Raw genomic sequence first — 21,090 nt, forward strand, 5'->3', positions numbered from 1 at the left:
TGGGCTCTTTAACAGTCACAATTGCTCAGCGTCTGTTATGCCTCGTGTCCGTGGAGGGAGTCCTATTTGTAAGGTGGGTAACAGTATCCCACGATCCCCTCGTCTCACCAATGGTGAAGGAGCAGCTGAACCGGGGCAGCTGCTGAAACAAAACCCCAACCCTCCCACTTCGTAGAGCTGGGCCACAGAAGTGGAACGAGGCTGCACAGTCTCTGGAAAGAGCCACTTACCAGCCCACTGCGGCTGGGCCTGCCTCCAACAGACGATGCCACCGAGCTGACGGAGCTGATGGAGGAGCTGCTGGGGCTGTGGGTTAAGGCAGACACTCCCATGGCCATTCGTTTGCTCTTCTTTGCCTTGGCAGGGCTGGTTGAGGGGAACCCGATCCGGATCACCTTGTGGATGGGAGCAAAGAGGCCAAACTTGGGAGGGCACTGAAAATACCTGTAGTACAGGAGATGCACCAAGTCAGAAGTGGCAGAGCATCCATCTCGCCCAAGCCTCACAGAATAGCATTGCTAAGCAATACACAACCCCAGCCCTCAGCTCATCTCTCGGTGCTTTGCTGCGATGTTGTTTCCTGCATGCAAGCAGTTTGATTATTCTCCTTTCCTGCCACTTAAGGCTGGTGGCAATCTCCATGTTTTCACTTGCGGTGTTTAAGCAGGGAAACGCAAAATAATTGCCACGCACTAGTTTCTGCACACTTTGAGGAGATGCCAGGGAAGACCCATCTGGTAGCCTGGATAACACAAAACTCCCAGTACATAAGCACGGCGGGAGCACACGCGCTCCCTCCTTACCGCAACAAACCAACCTTCCCCAAACCCGCGTGTGTTCTCTACCCTGCTTTGCAAGAAAGTCATATAGCAAAGTGTGTTGAATAAAAATATCTGAATCGCACTGCTCTGTAAAAATGTTCCTCCCAAAACAGAAGGGGAAACCGGCAGCTCCTAACTTTGAAGATAAAAATACCACTACAGCAAGCTCCAGTGTGTGCCATCTCCTCAGGGCGGCAGAGAAACCAGCTCCCACACAAACAAACTTAGAAAGAAGCAAGCATAAAAAAGGGAGGATCAGATAATTATGGTGCAAGCTCTTTTCCACAATTGCAGTGAGCCCAATGATTATATCTCTCTGGAGCCCTCTTTCAGAATACAAATGAGCCAAAACCCACAGTGTCAAACCTTGGAAACCCCTTCAGAGCTTGGGCCAACCGGCTCAAGCCAGGGTTTATCTGTTGCTGGCCAGCTGCACTGCAGCAAGTAAACCAGATCATCTCCAGGGGTCACATCCCCTTGTTTCAAAGAAGCAGTCAACACAGACAACTGTCTCCGTTAAGAATTCTTTCTCAAAGGCTTCCTAGCAAGGTTAGGGGAAAATACTGGGCCATATAATAATCTGTCTTACGTTAACATAAAAACCAGGTCCTAATGAATAAATGACACAAATCCAGCCTTACTAGCACAAGTCCTCTCTCTCCAGATGTGAGCAGCTGCTTCCCCAATCCCCTTTTATTTTTAAGCGCTGGCAGCCACGTGGCTGTGTCACAGGCAGACCTGTGTGCTTGGGAGGCCAGAGAACAGCCTGATCTCCAGCCAGATGAGAGTGATTCATCTTCAAACATCTGCTCAACTATGATTTTTTCTGTAACAACCTTAAAAAAAAAACCAAACCCCAAAACAAAAAGCCAACCAAAACTACCCTCTAAAACCCAAAATCATTTAGCCCCTTTCTGCTTGCTGCCAAAACAGGCTCTTGGGTCTGGAAAACCAGCTATACTGCAGGCTGACCTTGCTGCAGAACAGAGACCCAAGGAAGAAACTCTGTCTGGCCTCTTGCAAACCAGCCAAAACCCTGCTCAAGATCGTATCTTAAAACAGAAGTAGGCACAGGAGGACCAACAGCACAGCACAGCCCCTTCCACAGGTCCAAGCACAGACTGGTACTTGTGGCTGTACAACGCCACCAAAGGCTAAGTCCCTCAAAAGTCCCCTGACAGCCCTTAGCAAGTCCAAAGTTGCATCAGTTTGTGTCTGCTCATTTTCTTTTAGTCCACCAGACTGGAAGTGGTTGTAATTAACTTTTATAGTTCAGAAGCAGGAATTGGGTCCAGAACACTTGGCAGCAAAAAAACCCAAAAAACAAACCAAAACCCGGCCTGCTTGAAAACCAAGAGCTGCTCTCACTGATTGCCAAGTGCTCTACAACCACATTACAGAAAAGAAACAGGGAAGGAAAGGGGCATTGTGATGGCAATGCAAACTGCAGGTGGGAAACAGAACAGGAAATTTTGAAATAGATTAAAAAAAATAATCTTCAGTGTCCAAGGCCTGTAGCTGACATGTTTCAGACTATGCGGAAGCAAAGGCATGAGCAGTTTAGTGGGCAAAGACTCCCATAGGAACAGAGGCAGAGAAGGAAGAAGAGTAAAACAAGCATGTAAAGGTTAATATACTAGAGATCAGTAAGGGGAACTTGCTTGGCTTTGTGGATAAGGAACCAAAAAAACCACACCAGCAGCTCTCTAGCCTCCTGTGCAGACAGGAAAGCAGACGCAGCAAACCCCAGTGTCTCAGCAGCATCCATGAGATGTACAGAGAGGGGCTCACCCACAGCGATATCCTTCTCCTCCTGGGCACTGCTACTGAAACGACAGCCTGCAGGCAGCCTCCACCAGAGAGCCACAAGCTGCTCAGGAAACCCTGGCCCTTCATCCTTCCCTTGACACACATCCAGACCTGGATGCCCTTCCTGAACCTGCAGGAGAATCAGAGCAACCCTCCTCAAATTTCAGGTGATTCACCACCGACTCAACTGGAGAACCCAGGGCAGCAAAGATGGTGACAGAGTCCTTTGCTCACTCATTTGCCCACTTTTGCTCTCCTGCTTCCACCAGCCTCCACTGTCTTGAGTTGCTTCTTTGGAGCAGGCTCTCCTGCTGCAGCAGACGGCTACTGCAGCAGCGAGTGCTGGTCTCGGACAGCCAGGCCAAGGATGCTCACTAGATGGCAACAACCACCAAAGCAGAGAGGCTCCAAAGTCCTGGCTGGTCTCTGCCCAGACTGACTCTGGCAGGACAAGCTCTGGGCAGTATCAGGAACCCCCTGTGGCAGTGGCAAATATGGGGAAGACTGTCTGAGAGGCGCCTGCATGCACCAAGGGAGTCAATTTTACTATATCGGCTTCTCCCCTCAAACCCCGCTGTTGAAATCTGCACATGCTGTAAGAAAATCAAACAGTTAGATGAAGGCTCAAAGGACGAGCAGGGACAATGCTGCAAACCTGCAGCCAGATCCTTCTGGGGCAGAGAACCCTTCAGCTGGAGAGTCCACATCTACCACTGCTGTATCTGCTGGCATCAATTGTTGCTAGAAGATCTGCAAAAATCAGCCTGGACGCAAGGGGCAGGGATGCCTTACAGACATCCCTCAATCTCCCCTGTTTAATCCAAACCTCTTAATTCACTCCTGCTCCTGAATCCCTGCTGTGGAGCTCAATTTTTCCCATTCTTGATAAAGGGTGAAACAAAAGAGAAGCCTTGCAGACAGGGCACATACCGTAACAACCTCTGCCAAGATGTAGCAGTTTCAGAAGATAAGGGACTTCCAAAAGTTGGATTTACAAAACATAGCAGCAGAAGTGTGAGGACAAGGAGGCAGAGAGAGCACCCTTAGACTCACCTTCCACACGCACAGAGACAACAAACAATTTCTGAGCACCCTGAACATTAAAGATTAGAGATAATTTGTACTGTATGATAAAGAAAGCAGGGACTTATTCTCTTGATCTTGACTTATTCTCTACGATCCTGGTTCTTTTGAGAAAGGCTGGGACTCAGCCATCTGCTGCCAATCATTTTCTGCTTTCTTGCGCTGTCATTGAACAAGGCAGTGTTTCTCTTATTTTAAATGAAAACACATGGCTGCTGGACAAAACAAGGCTGACCCAACACAAGAAGCCTTTACTAAAGAACGTGAGATCTAACAAGGGAAGAACTCTCAGCTCCGTAGTTTCAAAGCTAAATCTCAGCTCTAATGCAAGATTCCCTCAGGAAGCTCCAAGAAATCAACAGTTATTTCCCACCACAGGAACTTGTGAAGGACAAGGAATCAGTTCCACCTTTATTTGAAGCAGGGTCAAAGTGCTGCTGTATAACTCATATTTGAACATCCCCAAGCTCAAGATCTGAGGCTGGGGGTCATTCCCTCACCTAATGTCCACGTGAACAGAAACAGCTTCCCAGCAAGCCTGCGAGATGTCTCTGCCTAGTTTTATAGACACTAACAAGGGCTTTTTTTGAAATGAAAATAGTAGAGGTGCCTATGGAGTCAGAGGTGGTAAGATCAATCAGCAGATAGCTGTCATACTACAGAATTAGGACAAGGACAGACAAAGACCACCAACTGTTTTTTCAGATCTCTGGAAATTTGTCCCCAGAAAGAAGAGAACAAATAACATTAAGTTGAGGGAAAAAAAAAGAGAGTAAAATCTTTATCTTCTATAGTTCTGACAGGGTGAATTATGTATAGAGTGCAAGAAGCAAGTTTATGAAGGGAATAGGTGGTAGAAAGCAGAGCTAATACAATCACAGAATCAATTTCTAGCAAAAACTAAATCCCACTGTAAGTTATCTTCTCTCCCTACTCTCTCCTGTTTCCTGAAGCCACTCAGGTTACTTCTTCACAGACATTGTCTGATCCTGCTTTAAAACACTCCAGTGATGAGCTTTCTATTGATCTCCCTGCAAAGACATCCCAAAGCCTAAAAGACTCAAAAGTGGAGTCTTCCTCCCAACCCACAATATCCAACCAAACACAGCTGCACAGAGCCCCGAGTCCTCTTCCCAGGTCGTGTGGCCCCCAGGTGGTGTGTGGGACCCTACATGTCCCAGGCTAGGTTTGAGAGTGCACAGTACCTTGTACCAGCAACTGCCCCATCGTTCTTCCCCAGGGGTTCATCCAGCTCCACACCACACCACTCTCCTTTGGCAAAATCCGTCTCTCCCACATAGCGCACAACTCCTGTCTTTGTCCCACCAACCTGTTGGAGATAAGATGCCAATGGTTAGAGACAGCAGCACTGGCACTGCCACAGGGGGACTGAAGCTGGGACAGCTATGTAGACAGGAGGGACGGGGGGGGGGAAAGACAAGACATCAGTATTTTCTGTTTCAGATCTAATGAGACCAAACCAAACAGTTTTCATATCAAGTTCTCCTAGCACTGAAGATGTCTCTCCAATAACTACAAGCAAGTCAACAAACTCTCAACTTTTGGACCTGCCTAGAAGATGTCAGAACAAATATAATGAAAACATATTTCAAGGCGTCAACTAACTGCACAAGGTTACTTGTGAACCCATGAAGGAATTTAAGCCATCCAAGCACAGCTTATACCTGCCTTCTGTAAAGAAGCAAGATCTGCACTAATGGGGCTTCAGTCCTGTGCTCTTTCAGCTGGCAGTTCTGAGCAATACCGGGACAGGACAAAGGGACAAGCCGAGCCAGGAAGGCACTCATCGCTCTGCAGCTTGTCCCCACACAGGGCTTGCCAGGATGTAGTGAACAGCTCTGCCAGCAAAACTCAAAATAGAGGCATTTAGGACAGGGAAAAAAAACCCTCTGCTTTTACCTACACATCCTACATGAATTCACAGTGCTCGTGTGCTGCATGGGAAAGGGTCTCATCTCACTGGTAGGCTCACCACTAGCACAGATTTCTTCCCTCCATGGAGAAATAAGAATAAATCACACCTTTTGTACACTTAAAAGCTTTCAGAGTGCTGAGTAGACTCTAGGAGAGCATAAGTCAGGAATGTATGAAGCTGTGTTTTGATCACTGCTATGAGAGTGCATTTCACTGAGGAGCAGCTGCCTCTGCCTTTGCACGAGAAGCTCCTACGTAGACACTTGTGCTGAGAAAAGAAAGATGGAGAAGTAGGAGGGTGGCTCTAAAGGTTCGTACTTGAGGTAAAGCAGCATATGATTTAAACCTTTTTTAGCCTATCTCTGCTGAAGTCTAGGTTCAAGCAAGAAAGCTTAAAAAATAAGTTTAAAATTAAATTCGCAGCTTTATCTTGAATGACTTGCAGTTATTTAATTTTCTTAATATTAAATTTTACATAAACAGCTATCAACAGTCATATTCTCCTACAGAAGACAGTGATAGTCAAACACAGAAATCTCCAGCTTTGTGTATTCTGGGGTAGGGATGTTACAGAATTACTAATTCTGAATCCCTAAAATTTCTGAAAATTGCTTATGCAAAGGAGAAAGGGTTTTCCCAGCCTAAAATTAACTGCACCTGAATGGACTAGAGAACACAGCTCTGAAGTCTGGGCCCTACCTCAAATCCTGGGAGGCTACGCTGCAGCACGCAGCTCGAGTTAAGTCTTCTGTAATTTCTCTCCCTAGGGATTCAGAGTGCTGCTTATGGAAAAACCTTTGCTGATGTTTTTCTCTTTGCTATAGGAAGGAGGAAAATATTTGCCAGCAGGAAAAGTATCACAAGAAAGTTTTCTGGTCCTACACTGCATCCAGGAGTAAAAATTCAGTTTCAGCACTGGGTACTTGGCAAGTTACAGATTTGAACAGGTACAGTAAAATTCTTTACCTATCACTCACAGTCAAACAGCAGTCCCCTTTTTGATTTATTTGCATTATACCGATTTAGCCTCTTAATATTAATGCAATGATTTAATGCCATTCTAATACACTTCTTTAGCTGCAAGTTGAACTCAATATAGGTATAATTCATCTTAATGTCATTTATAGGAACTTACCATTGCCGTTAAGCTCCCTGAATTTTGTTTTTATTGAGTTTTAATTACAGATAGTGAGCCGCATTTCCTTTAGCAAGCTACACGATCCCGACCTCATGTAAACACCTTAAAAACCTGATGGCTCCCTCCATCAGCGTGACTCTTCCTGTGCTATTCTGGGCCACACAAACAATAGGACCACACAGTTACGTGCCCATAGATATTACTTATTTTGAGAAAGCTGTTTCTAAACAGGAAAGAAAATAACTAGCCCTATTGACTTAATACACACCTTAGCTAATTATGCCAATGCCAAAACCGCACAGTAAGAGCAGGTCATGTTCCTACCCAAAAACCATACAGTAGTGAAGATACTAAGCACAGATCAGGTCTGACACCCCCCCAATGGCAATCCTCTGCTTCCAAACAGATCCTCTGCTTCCAAAGCAACGTATTTTTTTTTCTTCTTTCAAACATTAATTATTCTGCCATTTTTTCTATAAGATACGCCCTCGCCATACAGCATTATCTTCTCCCCCAAGCCAGAACAGACACATCTGCTCTCTGACAGCCTGGGCTCCCTGCATCCCGACAGGGCTGGCAGTACAGTCGGAAGCCACTATCAGGCTGTCACACTCGCATGCCAGCGCCCGACCCTCTTGTTGAGCTTCCCATCTTTTGGCAGGCACACAGAAACTCTTATGGATGGAGAGCCTAGAAAATTCATCCGACTCAGACATGCGGATTTATTCAGCCCTGATAATCTGCTAATGCTGCTAAAATACATAATGTGTTTTGGAAAAAGCCAGCTGGCAGGTCGTATCAACGCACAGAACAGCCTCATCAAAACAGAAGCGTTTGTTTCTGTCAGACCCTTCAATAAATCAGAGGTATCACCTCAGAAGGAGGATAAAAGGCAGCTTGTGAAAGCCAGGGAGGTTAGCAATGGCATAGCATAACTCGTGGTGGCTCACAGCCGCCCCCTCTGCCCACACCTAGCTTTGATACCGTGCTCCACAATCCCGGTGTGAAAGACAGCCCAGCGTGGATGGCTCCTGCTGCACTAACACGACTGCCATCAGAGACCAGAGGATTTCCCTCCCATGAACGTCTCAGCCTGCCATTAGCATCAGTGGCACCCCGAGTCATGACTTTCTCTACGGAAAACTCGTCTGCATCTCTCAGCCTGGCACATTAATCAGAGCCACAACCACACCTTCAACGTGCCAAGTGTCCAGAGTTAAGCAAAGACAAACTGGACAGGGCAACCCATCTCTTTGCTAAAGCACAAGACAGCACAGCGTTAACAGGGCTGCCAGCAAGCTCAGCTATGCCCTGGCAGCTCAGAGAGGCCACAGCTTTTATAGTTGGCAAGCTTTGTTCAAAAATGAACAAAACTCCCAAAGCTTTTCTGAAAAGCCTTTAATAGTCACCTTACCAAAACTATTATTGAGATAGTTCATGTCCAAGAGAATGGGATGTTACCAAATGCAAACTGTTATTGGTCTTAGTTACAGTTGGTTTTGGAAAAAAACCACAAACCTAAACAAACCAAAAAGCAGCTAAAAATAGCTCTTTCTTGAAGCTCCAAAAAAATGGAAACAATATTGACATAGTGATACAGGATTTTTTGGTTTGGAGGGTATTTTGACCAGCATCAATGTTCCAAGTTTCTCTGCTTCAGGTAAAAACACTTATGATCAACTTTAAACAAACTCATGGTGGTCCACCCTCTCCAGCCGGATCCAAAAGCAGCCTCAGAGCCACACACCTCTGATCTCTTGGAAAGTTCAGCTCCAGACTGAAGTTCTCTGCCTCAGCTCCAATGCCTTTTTCATGCCTTTGACTAAAGGCCATCTTTGTGACCTGGCTTTTCCTCAACGAAAAATCTCCAATAGTCTCAAGAGACAGCCTTGGGCTTGACCTTCACAACAAAATGAAGCCAGGAATATTTAACAGGTCTGAGTCCTAACCGAGTGAGTCAGAAAAGCGATGTGCACTCATAGAAGGACATCCACGCGCCTTCCCTGCTAACTGTAGTATCACTGACATCATGTTTTACTATGGTTTTCTCATCAAAATGACAAAATTGGATCCAGACCAGTATCCCAGGGCTGAAAAGACAATGATGCTAATCCTTCCAGACACTGTCTTCAACAGAGCTGCTAATATATCATTTAAACAATTTATCAAATTAGCACCAGGCCATATCTCAATCTGGCTGCTGCAAGTCAGCCTCCTTCCAGCCTGCGTTTGCTCTTTTCCCCTTATGTCCTCCCTGCTCGCCCCACAGCAGTTTCTCGCTCTCAGCAAGGACCTCTTCACAGCTGTCCTCAACCCAGGGCCTGGGGACAACGCACGGCTTGCAATACACTCCAGTACTGCTCGGGGAGAAAAGAAAAATAAAATTATAAGTGTCATTCAGGCCAACAGGGACTGTTCCCCGCCATATCAGGCACAGTTCAGGGGCCAGCAAGGGCTGTAGATGCCTGCTTGAGCCAAGCAGAAACCATGGAGATGATGCTCTGCTGTCTGCTTAAAATTCTAATTTACCCATCTAAATTTATTTTCTCAGCTGCTTTCCAAAGCATTTCTGCAAGACAGTGCTGCTGACCGGAGGGTCAAGGCGGGAACGATAAGCACCCAAATACAGCACACCGACATGCCTCCTCTGCAGGGCTCCCGTGCCTCAAGCTGGGTCCTGGTGGAGCCACGAAACTCTTCTACTGCTTGCCTGTAGGGAGAGAAAGGAAGGGGATGGTGGGGAAAGGGCAGACACAAGAACACTTTCTTTACTCTGAGGACCTTCAACTACTTTTAATGTGAAGCACATAAGCTTACTCTACACTGTTATTGGATGACACCAACAAGAAATTGGGAGCTCACCTCTACTGGACCAGTGCTGCTTGCTCCACTTTGAGCTGTAGCTGCAGGCCATCCCCATCATGTAAACATCCTTTCCCTTGGGGAAAAAAGGGTTTTTTTTCCCCCCCTGCACTCATCCACCCAGACAAGGAGCTTATTTCCACCCAAGCTGAGAGAGGCGGAAGCTGTGTTTTCCCACCACACATAATTTAGCTCTTCCAAGCATTGATGGCAGAAGATTATTGTGTAAGACTTGATTTACAGGGGGTGCTTTTTGCAGTGGCGTGGAGGCGTGGGTCCAGCCATTACAGATCAAATGAAATAATGGTCTGTAAGTACAAGGGGGGAAATGTGCATACCTATGGGGAACGCATGCCATCACTTACTGGGGCTGTGTCCCAGCTGACAGCCAGGGACAGCATTCAGCAAGCTAGTGGTAAGGTGGAGATTGGGCTTGTGGTCAGGTTTGTCTGCAAATACAACTTACTTCAGGTAGCATCCGCCCATCAGCAGTTACATCTGGCCAGACACTCACTCTATCATCTGTGAATGCCAGAACTGGCTTTTAGGGCGAGGGGAGAAAGGGACAGCCAGGAATTATAAGACAATCCTCCCACTCAGCTTTATGCCTTCCCATCCGCACAGCACAAGCCAGCGCTGCACAGGAACGAGTCTGACAGCGCTGCCGATGCAAGACATTTGTGCACATTTATCTTGCAGGCACCAGTGAGAAAATAATGTTCTAGGGATGTGGTGCAAGAGGAAAGCCTAGAATTACAGCATCCCCTCCTGAGGCTGTCTCCGATACAAAGTCCGCCCACGTTAACAATACAGTTTGCTCCACCACAGGCCACTTACAACTCCAATTTAATGACAGATATTGCACACAGAAGACAAGGACTGGCCCATGCATCAGCCCAAATCAAGGGTTAGAAGGGCGTGTGCATGCACAAAAAACCTCAAAGGGTTAATGTGGCAGCCAGGCAGGGCAGTGGCTCTGGGCTATTTATTTCCTCTTAGTTTCATTGCAGTGACAGGGAACACTTGCTCCTGTGACACCACCAGTCGCGCTGTATTTCACACCACACAACGGCAACAATCTTGTATGGTGAGGAATGAACTTGGATGAGGAGACCTAGACGTTTTCCTGTCTCTTGAATCCTGCAAACAGCTGGAACACTGCACTTCTCCACTGCCTGCCACAAACCTCCATGGGGACAGAGATCCATCATTCCCATGCTCCCTGCACAAGGTCTTGGGCTCTGCCGTACTGCTACACTCTCTCCCAGTCACAACACAGCAATTGCTGGTCTGCTTATGGAGCTGAAAGCAGGCAATGAAATACTAAAAACACCTTCCCTGAAAATACTACCTTGGTAGAACTACAGATTAGGTTCCTTCTTTCTTTACTGCCTGGTTTGCAATAAGCAAATAAGTCTTGTGACTGTTTGTCTGTAAAGCCCGTACAGGACCACTGCTGCACCTCTAAGACCGCAGCAAGCTGGGAGAGCTTTGATGGGTAACCAGGAAAATAAAGAGCATGAATCCTTCCTTCATAACACCTCATGTGCCTTTGCAGCAGCAAGGCTTCAGCCTCAGGCACAGAAATAGCTCAAAGCGAGCTGGCAGCAGCAGAGCAAGTAGTTGTCTCTGCCCAAGGAGAAGGGCTTAGGCTGCAATTCTCCTCGCTGGGGAGCTTCTAATGGAAATGATTTTTCACCCAGGTGGTTAAAGGCTTTCTGCAGCTTCAGGCTGGCAGAGCAGGGTTGGGGTGGGGGCATGCCAGGGGGATGCTAAAGAAAAAGACGTGATTAGTTTATTCATGAGAATTTTCTATCATTTGCCAGTAGCCAGAGGTTGCAATACACCACAGGCAAAAACCACTTTGCAGCGTACAGAAGAGAAAATGATTAAAATCACAGGCTCAGGGGGAGCCCAGAGTCTATTTCCACCAGCCCAACCAGCCCACCACGGCAGCCCTGCCTGTCCGGCAGCTAAGGTGCCATTCCATTGCCCTGCTCCATCGCTGCTTCTGCTGTTCCAGCACTTATTCTGTTTTTGACCACCTACAAGTTCTAGCAAAATCACAAACCTAGAATCCATCCAAGGGGTCTCTGGGGCAACACCCCACAGCAATAGAGTCAATGGGACAGAACCTGGCCCTCAAATAGTCTTGTTTATTACTATATTTCAGTACTGAAGAGTAGAATCCCAGTTAGACAGAAGGACGGCTAAATGGCAGAATACCTCTATGAAGAGGATGATTTTCTTAATATTTTTATTTTTTATTTAGATTGACTCATAGAGAACAGCCACTTCCTTCCCACCCTTAAGAACGCAACTACATCTAGGGTGGAAGAAGTTCAGCTGCTGAGAAAGCCTCCCCACAAGCATATAAAATACATTTTCTTAGGCAAAAAACACAGCAGAGATTCCTTCCAAGCAGAAAATGCTCAACTGCTCCATTGCTCTGTTTCCATCCCTTCTTTCCCTGGAGGAAGGCAACAAGCCAGCCGCACATTAACAGCAGCACTCCAGCACTATCATGCTTTGGGAAGCTCCATTCTTACTAAAGCAAAGGTTAACTGTTCCACATTCATGTGCCAGACTTCAAGAGATGAGTTCTACAATATTAGGGTGCATTTTTCATCTCTTTAATGTGATTTTTACATCTCTGGGAAAAAGTCCGAGTTAGAAAGTGACAAAGGCAAATATTATCTAATTCTTCTAATGGAAAGCTTCTAATGGAAAGCTAAAAGTCACTTTTCGCCACTGGTACAGAGTCAGAAAGGGTCTCAGGACAAAGTCATTGAAAAGCAAAAACATCTTCAAGCTATAATGGAGTTTAATGAAGTTAAAGAAAACCACTAGTGGGAAATGACCAGAATGCCAAGCAGCCAGGTATCGGTCTCACAGACCTGGAAGGGACCCCTGCAACCTCGTGCTCCATCCACGGAGCAGTTACAGAAAACACATGTCCTCCCTCTCTTGAAAAGCCTTTGGAGGATCCCATCCGCCTAAAAGCCATTCTCAAATAAAAAGATAATCTTACAGAAAAGCACGGACTAAGAGTAATAAAGACAACTAAAACTGTACCAATCCATAGAGGACAAGAGCAAAGATTTACTCAGGGAATCTGAGCCAACTCAGGTTAACCCAGAATTATTGTTTATATATTCAAACACCAAACATGATTAGCTGACATCTCCATTACTAAAAAAAGCCATCTGCCAAGCCAAGCACATGTTACTGAACCGTAACGGCAAATTATTTCTTTTTGTTGTCATTATCTGTTCTTTTCCTGGACCTCTCCTACTGCATGCAAACAATTCCTGATGTTTCCGTAAGCTGAGCACTCCTGCTAGAGCCAGTGAGATGCTGAGCTCATTGCAGATTCGCTCTTTTGGAGCTATTTATTACACTAACAAATCATAGCACAAATTTTATCTTATAACATCTGGGGTGGATAAATTAGCAGGCAGGGAGGGAGGGCTTTTAAGGATGCCACCTTCATTAAAATCAAGCAAACAAAACCCAACTAAACCCACCCCCAAACCCTCCCAAAACCAATGCAACAGAAAACAAGGGGAGAGGTGCTAAGAGTTGGTATTGCATGGGTATGGTGAAATCTCAATCTGCACTGGCCCCACCGAGGTAAGCAGAGTATTAGGTGGGCCAACCCTGCCTCGGTGAGCTTACAGTCAGGACGAGAGAGAGGTTAAACAATTAAGTCTGGAGAACACTATTCCATCACCTGGCTGGCTCAGAAAGAACAGAGCCAAGTTTACCACAGATTTTATATTTTGCAGTTTACCTTCTATGACTGCTGCTCCTAAAAGGGGAAGTTCTCACCTGAGCACTCTCCCTACTCCCTGCAACAGGTAAAGGAGAAAACGGGAGCAAACAAACTGATCAAAGGAGGACAGATTCCCCAGGTTCATTTTACCCCATGTGTGGCTGCCTTAACACACCAACAGGCAGCATCAGTGTGTGTGTCGAGAGAATGTCTCTGCCACCTTCCCCTGCCCCTGGGGCCAGCAGGAACAGCAGCAGCAGCTTTGCTGATGGTAGGGATGGGGAGGGAAGAAAAGCAGACTGTGGTGAAGTCAGGAAGATGACAGACAAGTGACAAACCCCTGAGCAGCTGTCAGCTCCTGCTGTGATATAGAATGCAATGCACATTTTGGGGAAAATCTGAGAACAGAAAACTGTCTCACCTCTACAAGCTAGGTCTACAAGCCCACATGTTCAGGCTAGATTTACTAAGGGTCATATCCACTGGGCACAAGCAGAACCCCTCTTCACTTTTCCTCCTCCAAAAATGAACCAACTTTAAATTGTTTCTATTTTATTTAAATAAAATTAAAACTATTGGACAACCCAACAGTTTTAGTGTGCATGTGCATTGCTAGCTTTGAAAGCGTATTTGTAATGCCAGAGATGCCTGACACTTGGACACAACAGATCCTGAAATCCTCAGAGCAGATTGTGCCACGTGAAGTTTTGACTTGGAAGACACGTGTGGCCTGCCACAGCTGCTCGGTGCTCCCAGGCCACCTCGGGCTGCTCCAGCGTGGCCCAGCTGCCCAGGGTCCCCATGGGGCTGCAGAGAGCAAAGGAATCAACTCCAGAAGCTTGAGCCTCAGCCTGCCCAGGGTTGCTGCTATCGTCAGCAGAAAAAAACCACTCTCCAAGACATTTGAGACTGCCTCTGCCAACCCACGGCACACACTCCTGATTCACATCGGCTGTGGAACTCCCCATCATTAACCAGATGGCAAGTCTGTCTACATTTCCCTACTACCACTATTGGTATTGGAACCAGGTGCCCCCAAAAGGAAACTCTACATGGCTAACTAAATGGGAGCCAGATTGCCCAGGACGTGCAAAGACTAACACTCTGCCATGGCTGTCGGTCGGTCACCTTTATATTTTAGATCCACGGATATCACTGGGGATACAGTTGCAGGAGATCTGTGCTCCAGTGCTTGACTCTTCCAATATTTGATATGACAGTATGTATCATAGCCACTAAACAAAACTAAACTTCTCTTACAGAACGGCAGAGCAACACTCAGTCTTTACATGCTTTGATATCTTTCTTTTCCTTCTCCACCGCCCCTGAAAGCACTCCTCCTTTGCTAGGACACAAACAATGACAAGCTTGATGTCAAACTTCCAGTAAGCCATTCTTAGTGCAAGTGTGGCATTTGGGCTTAAAGGCATCAGGCACTCTATGCTAGATAATGAAAACAACAACAGAAATCAGATGTGGAGAACCCATCCATCAGGACACTGATCTCTTCCAATGTCCTGCCCTTTTATATAAATAACTGTGAGTTCCTTTCTGTACAGGAAAGGAGTTAGTGTCATATCCAACATATAAAAACTGAAGCACCAGAAGGGGACTGACCAGCCAGGAGAGATTCTTGCAAACACTCGCAGATTATGTACAACCACAGGCATAAAGACACTCTGTTGCAAATTCCTCAAAAGCCCCAATACAGACCATTACGGAGAGTATCACTGGATTAGAGAATAATATCAAGGATTTTTCTTCTATTTCCTTCTCATGTTTGAGTTGCTGTCTCTCTGACTTCATTCTACTGCTCAGGACTTGTCCAATACAAGAAACGCTCTGAAATACGTTGTCTTGCATCAATGCAAAAGAGAGAGAGACATATCTGGAAGACATAGCATCCCAAAATAGCAGTGAATGCAGAAGTGCGATGCCTGCTTGGTCCCAGCATCCCCCTTCCAAGACCATGCTCTGTCCCACACCTCACCACCAACTCTGTCCTCTTTTTGTCTTGTCCTGAACCTGACCAGGGGCACATAGGGAGGGGACAAATTCTTGTCCTTTGCCTTTCTAGGGGGACCCCGCAATCAACTCACCAGCACACGATCTCCAAGCCGTAAGTCCTTCTCCCCTTTTTTCACAGACCCACTGTCTGAGAGGTTAGATCCAGACTCGTTGCCCGTCTTCATGGCGCTGTTCAGGACGCTCTCCCGCAGGGGGATGACGCGAGTGGAGAGCGGTGGCGTGGCCGTCCCCGAGTGCAGTGACAAGTTCTGAGCCGTCAGGGAGTCCACGGAGGGGGCGTCACTCCCCGAGCCCTCGGCCACTGGCTGCCGCGTCAGCTTGGACGGTCGCGTAAAAATCCCCTGCAGCGGCTGGCATTCAAAGTAACGTACTCCACCGACAGAGCCGTCATTCTTACCCACTGGGTCATCCAGAACGACCCCTGCCCACTGGCCTGGAGCAAATTGCGTCTCCCCAAGATACTGGATCACACCTGGCTTCACTCCATTTACCCAGACACGTTCGCCCACCACAAAGTCTCCCAGGAAATCATCGCCCACCTCGGCAACCTTTGAACCCGACTTCTCGGCGCTGGCGGTGGAGGTGGTACCCTGCTTGTGTAATGGTGAGCCTGTGAATCAAGGGAAAAGAGGTGTTGGTATGAGGAGAAATCCTAAAAGGCAGCCAAAATACCAGGAAAGGGCATTTACAAAAAGGAAACATCTGGGACTACGACTTAGGTCGCAGGTTTACACTAGGTGAAGGTTAAAACCCGAGCGACCCCGTTACTTACACATCTTCCTCGGCAGGAAAGCAATCTGCACAGAAATCGCCCAGTTTCTCCAGGTCTTGCACACAACAAAGAACCAACCCTGTGCCTTCACCCCCTTTGTAACACCCACTTACCACCACTCCTGTCCTTTTGAGCTTATTCAGACTAGCGCTGCCATGCAAAATATCCCTCAGTGCTGCGACAGGACTCGGGGTAAGTGCTTAAGGATCAAAAGGAGACCAATGAACTGCTGCTTTGAAGAAAGATGCAAAGTCATCCTTTCATCCAAAAATAAAAAAAAGAAGAAAAGAAGGAAAAAAAAAAAAAAAAGCGAGGCACTGATGTTTTAGTACCTGGTGCTATAAGAACTCCACATGTCTGCGCACAGGCAAACAGTTAGTCCAAGCACTGAGAGTCCCACCAAGGGCATTAATAGCTCCTGTGGGACCACGCAGTTGCCTTTGCAAATTACTCACTTTTCCCAGTGGCTGCTATGCCCTTTGCTGGAGCAGAACCCAGCAGCGAGCAGACACCTGGGGTATGTTCAATATAAACAGCCTATCTATAAACAGGAAGCATCTACAAACCCCTGCATGCATGGCCTTCCCAGGGCTGACACACCGTGCGCTGAACTCAGTAAAACCTGCAATAAAGAATGCTCTCATTCGGGATCAGTCCGTCAAGCCCAAGCCAGGCATCCAGCCATGCTTTGCTGTGCTGGGAGAAGGAAAATTGCAGGTGATGCTGGAAATTCACTGCCCTGCTCACGCTCTCCAGCACGCCCAGGACTGGCCAAATGTGACGGGGGTCTGAAGGGGCACAAAGACAACCTGAGCAAAGGAGTGAGCAGTGACCCCACTCTTGTTGACCCCAGTGTCAAACTCCTATTGCAAACTTTGGGCTGTCAGCCTAGGCCCCAGGGGAACGAAAGAATAGGACATATGGGCTTCATTAAAACACTCTGAAGGCTAAAGGGGGGTGGGGTTAAGTAAAGCCCTAAAAGAAACCACACAAGAGAATAAGGAAATAAGCTTGCAAAATAAGATCCAGCAAGTCATATGCCGTGGACTTTCAGTCATCCTCAGCTCTTGGTAGCACTGAGGTCCCAAGTACGCTTCTCCTCCACAGCTGGTGTCGGGGTGTGTGTGCATGAGACTTAGTCCCAACACATCCTGCGCTCACTGAAAGCTACTCAGACTCTTCAGCCAAACTTTAAGCTGAGATTTCTGGGTGCCACCAACCAGAAAAGCCTAAAGCACACCCAGGAAGAAGTTTTTATTTGGTACCAGACAAGGCTGACAGAGAAAGTCTAAGCAGCTGCAAAGACAAGTCAAACTGGAGTGCTTATCTGAAATGAACTGTGAAACTTGTTCAGCCTCAGCCATCACTATTGCTCTGCCTGCACCGTTTCTACGGCTCTTTCAGAAGTAACAGGCCTGACAGATCAGGCTCAGCTTCTAGAATGACTGAAGAACATAAAAGCTCTCAAACTTCAAAGCTTTGCTAAAGGTCTAATGTCAGCAGAAAGAAAAGAGTACCAGTGCTCATATAAAGAACCTACAGTTTCTGCTAAAGCAGCTGCATTAAGAGGGATTATTATTGACACTTTGGTTCTCATTAGACTTCAGAGTCAACACTCTTTGACAAATCTCTGTGGCAAAATTGCACCGGTTTGTGGGTCCTGGAAGCCAGCATTACCTCTGCCTGGTCTGAAGCTGATCTGAACTAGGACAGAGCAGCAGTTAAGGCAGGATCATACAAACCCCTCTTATGAACAGAATCACCCCCAACCTGCTCACTAGGCTCAGCAGGCTGGAGCTGGAACAGCTCCTGAGGAAGTTAGCTGAACAGGACATGCACAGCACAACATGTGGGGCATGTTCAAGAGGCCCATCCTGTGATGGGCACAGAAAGGACAGTAACGTAAATACCATTCCCAACCGAAAAGGTTAGCAGCAACCGAGTCCACAGTGCTCCCAGCAACTATTAAACTGTCCTTATCCCAACCCATGAGTTTTCTCACTTTTACCCTTCCGATTCTCTCCCCAACCCACTGGGGGACGAGCGAGCGGCTGTGCAGGGCTCATTTGCCAGCTGGGGTTAAATCATGACAATCAGCCAGCTCCTGGGGAGAAAGGGACACACAGTAGCCCCTGAGCTGCCTTCTCTTGGCATTTGGGCCCAGCTGTGTAAGCTTCCTCAGCCTCACATGTTCTTCATTAATATTTTTTTTTTGGCAAATGCCTGACTTTCAAGCTCGTGTTACTCTTAATCTTGTACAAGATAGTACCTCAAAAGGAGCTCCATTAGGGGTATAGCATTACATCCTTTCACCTGAAAAACTGAAAAACATTAGACTGTAAGGATGCTTAGAGCTTTCAATCTTTACAAAAGACTTTAAATAAAAAAGGGGGGGGGGGGAGAAAACAGGGCTCCATCCATGTGAACCATAAAGACAATCATAAGCAGAAAATAAGACCACCATTTTAATTTCAATGCTTAATAGCACAAGACAGTAAAGCAGTTAGATTAGGAACCAACAAGTTACATTTTTAAAAGAGCCTTTCAGTTTAGTAAGCGGAGATGACTATAGGGGGTTATCACCAACAACGTCTGTGATATGTATATCTCTCCTTTCATGGGTATGAGAAAAAATTAAATTAGAAACACAACTTATATTCTGGTTTCATGCTTGGCAGACTGCTGTAACACACAGATCTTGTGCTGCTGACATGTTTGTGACAGGCATGTGCAATGTGCCAAGCAGAATAGCTGAATTCAACTCTACAAGCGCAGAAATTTGTGTATTCACAAAAGATCGAAGATGTTTTTCTAGTCCTACTGGAGCCTGAGTTTCAGCACACTAGCAGTCTTTATTAGAGCTGTTAGTTAATGATCAAAATACAGGTTACATTAGCTCTCACAAACACCTCTGCAACATGGCTGGGATAAGCAAACCCTTCAGCAGTGAAGCTCGAGCAAAGAAAGGCAGGAAGGCTACCCGAGGCTGAACAAACAAGGCAGCAGGATTTAAAGCCACGTCTAGACTCACCGTATTTCACTGCAAGAGCAAACACCTTCAAAAACTGACTTGGATTGGGGGGGGGGGGGCTTCATTGGACTCTTGGAGTAGCATTGTGTTCCCTGTAAAGCCAAAATTTTAATGGGACTTTATATGCTCCATTCATTTTAGGTGTCTGACAGGCAGGGCTGCCAAACTACGGTAATTACCCTATCTCAGGGAAACAGCCTAATTACAGGCTCCAAGCAGAGCAGTGCAGGCAGAAGCATTATTATTCTTTAGCATGAACTGAATGATTCAAAAATATAGGATTTAAGTGAGGAACTTCCAGAAGGTTCACCTTCTTCTTCATTAGGGCCATGCTGTAGAAACTTGGTATTTTACATGACCTTCATAACCCACATATAAAACAATAACTAAGCCACCAATTCTCCTACAGTGCAGCTAACAGACTTCTGGGCACTAGGTTTTCAGAGAAGCCAAGAGTCACCATGATCAAGCTAAACCCATTCTTCTTAGCTTCAGGTCTGATGGACCCATTAACTAGATGGCCAAACATCCAGAGTAGTCCAAGTAGACTAATCTCCGATCCTCCCAGGCAGGTATCTAGTCACCAGCCCTTCAGAAGGCAAAAGGTAGTGATGAGCAACTTGTCTTAGATCCCAGGAGTATCTCAGGATAGCCCAAACAAGACATCAACTGATGGTACTGCTCTCTAAGACCTGACATCTGGAGTTACCTGCTCTCCAAGCAGCTTTTACAGCTTAGGGGAAAGCCACCCAAATGCCCAGAATTCCTCAGCCTACAGGCACCTACCGAGCTGGTCTATGCCTGTGTCATTTGGATCTGCTGTTTCTGGAGAAGAAGAATCTTCTTGTTCTAGTCAGACTCCCCAGTTAAACACCAACAAGTTCCAAGAAACTCACTAAAAGCAAAGCGAGGGTACAGGTCTCAGATAGGAAGTCGAGAACAGAGTTACACAAGAGAAATGAAGCCAACAAAATGTATTTCCTACTCCAACCCTGCCATTATCTGGTGATGCTGATCAAGAAGCTACAGGAGCTCTCTGAATATCATTATTAGTATCTAACTCAGCAGCTCACCTGGAAGCCAGCAACGGGGGAAGCTCTCTCCTCCTTGGTCCAGGAGGATCTCCCTCTGCTGCTCTGTCCAACACAAACCTCGCTTGCTAGACAGGACTGCGACAGCAACTCCTCCCTCCCTGTCACTGGGACCAGGCTCCAAGAAACAACAAGCAGTAAGCAGGATCTCTTCCACTTGGGCTTTCCAACCCTATTGTGTTCATTAGCCGGCTCATTCTTTTCGGTTTAAATGGTCTTCCTGTAGGTCACAGCTTTCAGGGCTGAACAACAACTTGTAAATCAAAGTCATACACAGCACCCACTAAATGCACATCTTATCCAACTCTAAATCTCCATTTTCCTTTTAGCTTCTGTAAAGCCCACGCACAATGCATTAATAACAACAACAACCTGGTGCTTAGGGCCCTTTTTGCAAACTTGTCCCATCAGTTTTAGGGGCCCACAGTGACAGGGTACCCCACAGCAACAGGACACCAATACTTGAGGAGCCAAACAAATTCCTATCAGCCAAGAGCTGGAGAGGTTAAAAGGTTTTAACCAAACCTTCAGCCTGTTCACATGGCTCTTGTTACAGCGTCAATGAAAGCCACGTGTCAGAAATCCCTGGAAGTGCAAGGACGTCTGCAAACAGGGGATGGACTCTCCCAGCTCTTGGAAACATCTGCAGTAGGAAGGGGTGAAGAGACAGCTTTGCACAGTACATGAGCAAGAAACTCCCCTTCAAGTAAGCTCTGAAAGTTGAAGGAGAAGGAACAGAGCACTT

At 46.6% G+C, this 21,090-nt stretch overlaps 1 protein-coding gene across 2 annotated transcripts in view; it reads right to left on the reverse strand.

The window, feature by feature from the left end:
- The window catches only part of CLIP2 (CAP-Gly domain containing linker protein 2), a 103,798-nt gene that overhangs the window by 26,888 nt on the left and 55,820 nt on the right, over positions 1–21,090 (reverse strand). For both annotated transcript variants that reach the window (XM_035900638.1, XM_035900639.1), the window contains exons 4-6: positions 15,523–16,061; positions 4,919–5,043; positions 231–444 (exon numbers count right to left, since the gene is read on the reverse strand). In XM_035900638.1, the coding sequence (XP_035756531.1) occupies positions 231–444; positions 4,919–5,043; positions 15,523–16,061 (878 nt within the window). The remainder of the gene's footprint in view (positions 1–230; positions 445–4,918; positions 5,044–15,522; positions 16,062–21,090) is intronic.

This window comes from Egretta garzetta, unplaced genomic scaffold, assembly GCF_000687185.1.
Source record: "Egretta garzetta isolate BGI_Z169 unplaced genomic scaffold, ASM68718v1 scaffold108, whole genome shotgun sequence".
Classification (NCBI taxonomy): domain Eukaryota; kingdom Metazoa; phylum Chordata; class Aves; order Pelecaniformes; family Ardeidae; genus Egretta; species Egretta garzetta.